The sequence below is a fragment of the Pelodiscus sinensis genome, chromosome 16 (genome assembly GCF_049634645.1).
Source record: "Pelodiscus sinensis isolate JC-2024 chromosome 16, ASM4963464v1, whole genome shotgun sequence".
Taxonomy (NCBI): domain Eukaryota; kingdom Metazoa; phylum Chordata; order Testudines; family Trionychidae; genus Pelodiscus; species Pelodiscus sinensis.
Window position 1 is genome coordinate 34,030,697 of NC_134726.1, and position 6,000 is coordinate 34,036,696.

At 57.0% G+C, this 6,000-nt stretch overlaps 1 protein-coding gene across 1 annotated transcript in view; it reads left to right on the forward strand.

Annotated features, from left to right (window-relative positions):
• Window positions 1–4,217, forward strand: part of MYO15A (myosin XVA) — an 82,654-nt gene extending 78,437 nt beyond the window's left edge. Inside the window, exons 62-63 of the mRNA XM_075899761.1 lie at window positions 722–862; window positions 3,994–4,217. Coding sequence (XP_075755876.1) covers window positions 722–862; window positions 3,994–4,095 — 243 coding nt within the window. The 3' untranslated portion in view covers window positions 4,096–4,217. The remainder of the gene's footprint in view (window positions 1–721; window positions 863–3,993) is intronic.
• Window positions 4,218–6,000: the final 1,783 nt, after the last annotated feature.

Genomic DNA, 6,000 nt, shown 5'->3' on the forward strand with positions numbered 1-6,000 from the left:
TTGGCAGGGGGCCAGGGGCTTCCCAGCAGCCACCTGCTCCCAACCAGGCCAGTAAAGGGCCAATGCCCTCAATTTGGAAGTCAGCGTGAAAGCACCACATTGTGCTGCGAGGGCTGAGATCTCCCCCTCCCTCCCGACTGCCCTGGCAGCCCCAGCACAGAGGCCCCCCAGAGCTCAGCCTTGTGCCTCCCATGGCAGCGACCCGCCTGTGAGACACCGGAGCCTCCTCTCTGTCGGGCAATGGCTTAATTCTGCTGTCGCTGCGACCCTCCCCGTTGGACCGGGCCACGGGGCTAAGCCCAGTGGCCTGGGGGGTGTCCTGTCCATAGAGTGGCCACCCCAGCTTGGGTCTGCCTCTCAGTGCAAAGCTGTTCCACGTGAGCCCCAGCAATTTTGCAACGACTGTTGGAGATGGGTTACCCAAAGGGCCCAAGGCAGGGGTAGCTGTTCTTGTTTCCTGGTGTTCCCCTCCCACCTCGGTATCCATGAGAGTCTCCTGTCCTAGGGTTAGATTGGAAGCTCTTTGTGGCCAGGCCTGTCCTGTTGTTCTGGGTTTGTACAGCCCCTGGCGCGGTGGAGTCCGGTCTCTGACGCTGGCTCCTAAGCACGATTGCAATGATAAAGGGTCATGGCAGGGTAGGAAGGGGCTCATAGGCTGTACATAAGGGGGTGTATCCCTGGTGGGGGGTGCATGTCTAAAGGAGCTGCCCTGCCGCCCCAGGAGCTGATTGTGAAGTTCTCGCTGAAGGAGATCCAGTCCACCCGGACCCAGCGGCCCACGGCCGGCTCCAGCTACCCCTACGTGGAGATCATGCTGGGAGACTTGGTGTCACAGAGGGTGACGCAGCTGCAGCTGGAGCAGGTACAGAGGGCAGATGAGCCCCTTAAGCTCCCCAGCCCTATCCAGAGGCAGGAGGTGGTGCAGGGCAGGATCGTATTACCTCCCTGCAACGTGCATGGCCATTTGGACTCGGTTAGTGACTCTGGGTGGTTGGCTGCCCAGGGATTTGTGGGCGGAATGGCCCCACTCGCTAGCAGCAAGGCTGGCGGGATGCAGCCCAGCCTGCCTGGGTCCCCTCTGCAGGGAGCAGGCTGCCAGGAGCCCCCGAAAACTGCCCTGCAAGGTCTCTCCCACACCACTGTGGGTAGGGGAGGGGCTGGCAGGTCCTTGACTCCATGCACCCCCTGCCTGGAGCTAGGCAACGCCCTCTCGCCAGTGTGCCCCATGGAGACTGGGTGGCACTGCCACAGGTGTCGTAGGTGTGACTGTCCTCTGTGTCGCCTGGGGAGGGGAGAGCCCAGCAGGGGCAACTGTTCCCTATCTAACCCCCCCACCTCAGTGAGAGGTGAGAGCGGGGAGCGCAGGCTGTGGACCTGCTATGGTCCCTCCCCACAAACGGCCGACTGGCTCAGCAGCTGTTGGGCAGAAAAGGGCCTGGGGATGAGAAGCCTCAGAAGAGTCAACAGGGCGCCCTAGTAGCCAAGAAGGCTAACGGCACATTGGGCTGCAGTAGGAGGAGCATTGCCAGCAGATCTAGGGAAGCGATGATTCCCTCTATTCAGCACTCGTGAGGCCGCATCTGGAGTATTGTGTCCAATTCTGGGCCCCCCACTATAGAAAGGAGGTGGCCACATTGGAAAGAGGCCAGTGGAGGGCACTAAAAACGAGGGGGCTGGAGAACATGTTCTCTAAGAGGAGCGTCTGAGGGATTTGGGGATTATTTAGTCTACCGAAGAGAAGGGAGGGGGGATTTGATAGCCTCCTTTAACTACCTGAAGGGGGGTTCCCAAGAGGCTGTTCTCAGGGGTGGCAGACGGCAGAACGAGGAGCAATGGTCTCAAGTTGCAGTGGGGGAGGTCGAGGTTGGATATTAGGAAAAACGATTTCTCTAGGAGGGCAGGGAAGCGCTGGGATGGGTTCCCTAGGGTAGGGGTGGAATCTCCATCCCTAGAGGTTTTGAAGTCTCGTCTTGACAAAGCCCTGGCTGGGGTGATTGAGTTGGGCTCGGCCCTGTTACGAGCGGGCGTTGGACTCGATGAGCTCTGATTCTATGGTTCTATGAGATGTGCTCCAGAGGGCCACAGACACCCTCTACACAGCACTTGTGAGGCCCCCTGTATTACAACACAATAAAGACACCAGTGGCCCTGGCCAGCAGGTTGCAGGGAGCACAGAACCCACCAGGAAGAGACTCAGGGAGGGGAGGTATCGAACACAACCAGGGTGCATGTCTCATCAGGCCAATACAGCCCAGAGAAGGCTCCACATGACCCATTCTGCCTTCTCTCCTTTAATTCTTTCCATGTCACTTCTCTTCCTACTGTCTCCTTTCGGCTTTCTCCTGGCTCCTTCCCTCGGATCTCTGAAGCGAAACTTGCAGATGGTAGGTAGCGGCTGCCTCCCAGAAAGAATGCATGTGGGGGTTGTATTTGAGGAGGGTACAGAAACACAGTAAAGCCAACACCAGCCCAGCCTGTTTCTTCCGGGATCGCTGCACAACGGTGCCCCTGGACCACACGCTCCGCCTCAGCAAAGCAAGAGACACATCTTCAGATAAATTAGGAGCTCAGCAGCCCCCGCAGGGAGTGTGCGGCGTCTGTGCTAAGCAGGCCGGTCTGTGTGAGCAGTTACCTGCTTTTCACGTGCAGTCCCGGTATCTCCACACACCATGTAAGTGCAGGCGGGTTGCCTCGTCACAGGCTTGGCTTTTTCCCTGCCCAGCTGGCTCGGACAACCAGCTCATGGAGGCAGCTGCCTAAATACAAGGGAAGCCAAGTGAGACAAGCTCAGAGTGTCGGCGGCCTGCATGGATAGATACATGTTCCCTTTGGCCAAAGCCAGCTGAACACTAGCTGGGCACAGACTTCAGTGCAGGTGACCTGCGCAAGTATCGGCCCACGCTGCAGTGCAAGCTGCCGCAGCTTCCCTGCTGATGTTACCGCAGCTGCTGGGTTAAATCTATCTCGGTACAGTTAGTCGCACTGCAGTCAGGCCCCCCGACTGCCACCCAGATGCACCCCCTGAGTCTAAACCCCAATGAAATCCTGCCCTGACAGGTAACCAGCTCCCCCATCAGTCTCCAAAGCCAAGGCCCCTTAGCTGCTTCTCCTTGTAACTGCAGCCGGAGGCCTGAGGAGATCATCCCAGGGCTTTATGGCCGTGCCAGGAGCAATTTCCGTTCCTCTTGCAGGCTGCAGAGGGGAAGTGGCCTTGTGGTTTAAAGCCCAGCATGGGGCAGCAGGAGACCCGCGGCTCCTTATCACCCACGGCCCCTTTCCGAGGATCTCGCTGCCAGCGTCAGGAGCTGATCGGTGTCCTTTCTTGTGCCCCGGCTGCGTGTGGTTTGCAGCTCGGGGGCACTGCTCGCCGGACGTGGGGGACATGGTAGAAGCAGGGGCTGCCCGGCGTGATGGCTGCTTTGGAAAAAGGCACCTCCAACACTGCCCCACGGGCCGGGCCAGAGTGAGGGGGGTTTCCTAGCGATTCCAAGCAAGCGCCAAAGGGAGCTACTGCCGGACAGCAGGTAGAGAGAAGGGCCAGCCAGAAAGAGAAGGAGCAGCAGAAGATGGCTGGAGCCAGGCCCTGGTGACCTCCAGGCTGAGTGACCTTGGCTCCCAGTGACAGCAGTAGGCATGGGTGGCGCTCGGCAGCAGCGGGGCGCACTCAGTGCCTCTCAGGATTGGGCCCTGTGAGTCCCACAGGATCGCACCGCGTTGCACCCTTGCCGGCAGACGCCATTATCGGTCCAGGGCAGCCACGCTGCGAGTGCAGAGGCAGCAGAGGCCCTGGCTTGCCCGTGCTCTAGCGCAGGTTCTCACAGAGGTGCATGACAAGGGTTCGGCTTTCGCCATTGCAGGAGCAGCGGCTGTCAGACAATTCCAGGGCCAGCCCAGGAGTGCGATTCATCGTGTGCCTTGGGGGGGGGCGGGGGGCGGGGACGTCACCAGAGTGAAAATGCCGTAACGCGCCACTGGGCTTCCTTCCCTCCTCAGGGCCTGGAGCTGTGCCGCGTGATCGCCACCCACGTGGAAAGCCTGCTGTGCGCACGCGAGAAGAGACTGACCCTCCCCCCCAGCGAGATCACGCTGCTCTGATCAGGCCTGTTCAACACGCACACACTTGCACACGCCAGCAGAGACTAACTATAGACACTGATGGGACGGATGCTCAGCTGGTCCCAATCAGCGTAGCTCTGCCGATTTCAGTGGCATGGGGCTGAGGGGTGGGACGGGGGAGTTCCAGACCACAGGTGAGGTGGGAGGGGTTAAGCGTATGGGGAATGCAGTCTGGCCAGTTAACAGGTGAACACGGATGCCTTAATTTGTGTTTAATAACTGCCCTCCTGGACAAAGGTCACGACCTTTTTCCGGAATCGGGTGTATTTAATCTGTCCCTTTACTCGCAACGTATTGTCAGATTGGCCGTATGCAGGACATGCGCGGTGTTGCACATCTGTCCGTATCAAGGGCCTAGCAGGCTAACCTCTCGCGGACTGCAAACACCAGATGGCTTTTATTTGTCTGCGCTCCTTTTTTTTTTTTTTTTTTTTTGCTCTTGTTTGTCCTCTGATGTAATCCTTATTTTTATAAATGTAATTGGCGCCTGCATTTGTACACTGGGCTGTAGCGCTAGCCCAGTCCATGGCTTCCCGTTTTTGTAACTTTTTGCACTCAGCGTTGCGCTGAGATTTAATTTTTGTTTCTAATTGGTGCAAAATTAAAAATTCCTTCGACGTCACAAGGCGCCTGTCGTTCGGCTGTGCTGCTTTGTGCTGGGGAACTTGTTTGTCTTGCCTCGACTCGGGATTTGCGTAGCGCTTATAGCAGAGTTTGAAAGCTAGTTTCAACTAAGCGCCTGTTCACCCCAGCGTCAATGCGTCTACCCACCTCCCAGACATTTATGCCAGACACAAATATTTATGGTTTACTCTTGGCTGTACCCTAAAACAAATGTGTGGCCCTAGAAGATTTACCTGGTGTTGCTGGGTCCTTAACTCAATTAATGTTTATGTTTTGGAAAATACTATGACAAGGCCCATGCTTCATTTAAATCATTGCTCTGGGGCGGGGCTGGGGAGGAGGGGTTCAAGATGCAGGCTGCCCTGGGGAGAGAGGATAGACCCAGCCCTCTCTCCCTGCAGCAGCCTGGGGCCAGGTGAGAAGTGCCTCTCCATGGTTGCTGCTGGGGGAGGGGGACATGTCCCCCAGCTGGGGCAGGTCCAGGTTCATTTGCCCCCTGCACTCCACAGGCAGAATGAGGGATGCAGCGCCGTGCACTTTCCCCTTGCTCGCTGACAAAGGGAATAGCCAGCAATGTTCGTATACAAATTAGGGGGGGGTGTCAGCCCCCCTACCCTGCCTTAAGGGTGGGGGGGAGGTTTGGCTGGGGCAGTACCGGACGGGGGCTTCTTTCACCTGCCCGGTGATTCAGTCCCTTTTCTGTACGGTGTTATGAGACGCATCCCATTCCAGGCACATCCCATTGTGCTGGCACAACCAAACCCTGACCTTGTTATGATAAGAGGAAGTTGCCTACCAAATTTGGTGTTCCTAGCTCTTACCTAGTAGGAGGAGTTCTTGAACAAACAGACAAACTCTCCCAAATATAGAGCAAGTGACTGGACTAGTTCTTACAATCGTACTGACTAGTTGGGTGTCAGTTAAGTTGAAAGAGGCCCCCAAACTCTAGTCTAGATGTATCCCCACAGAACAGCGGAGCACTCAAGGGTCCTACTTGATCTCAGGTCGGGGAAATTCGAGGATCACTACAGCGTCTCTGCTACCTCGCCCCCTGCCCCCAAGTGTTCTACCACCATGGCAACTAGGCCTTGAGAAACTGCAGCTTGTGCGTGGCAATTTGTTGAATCCAACCAGGCCTTTCTGCTGAATCGCAGCATCTTTCCACAGCAGAAGATCATGCAGCTAAGGCACAGGACCAGGAATCTGGGTTATGTTCCTGGCCCTGCCAGATTTTCCATGTGACTTTGGAGATGCCCCCCA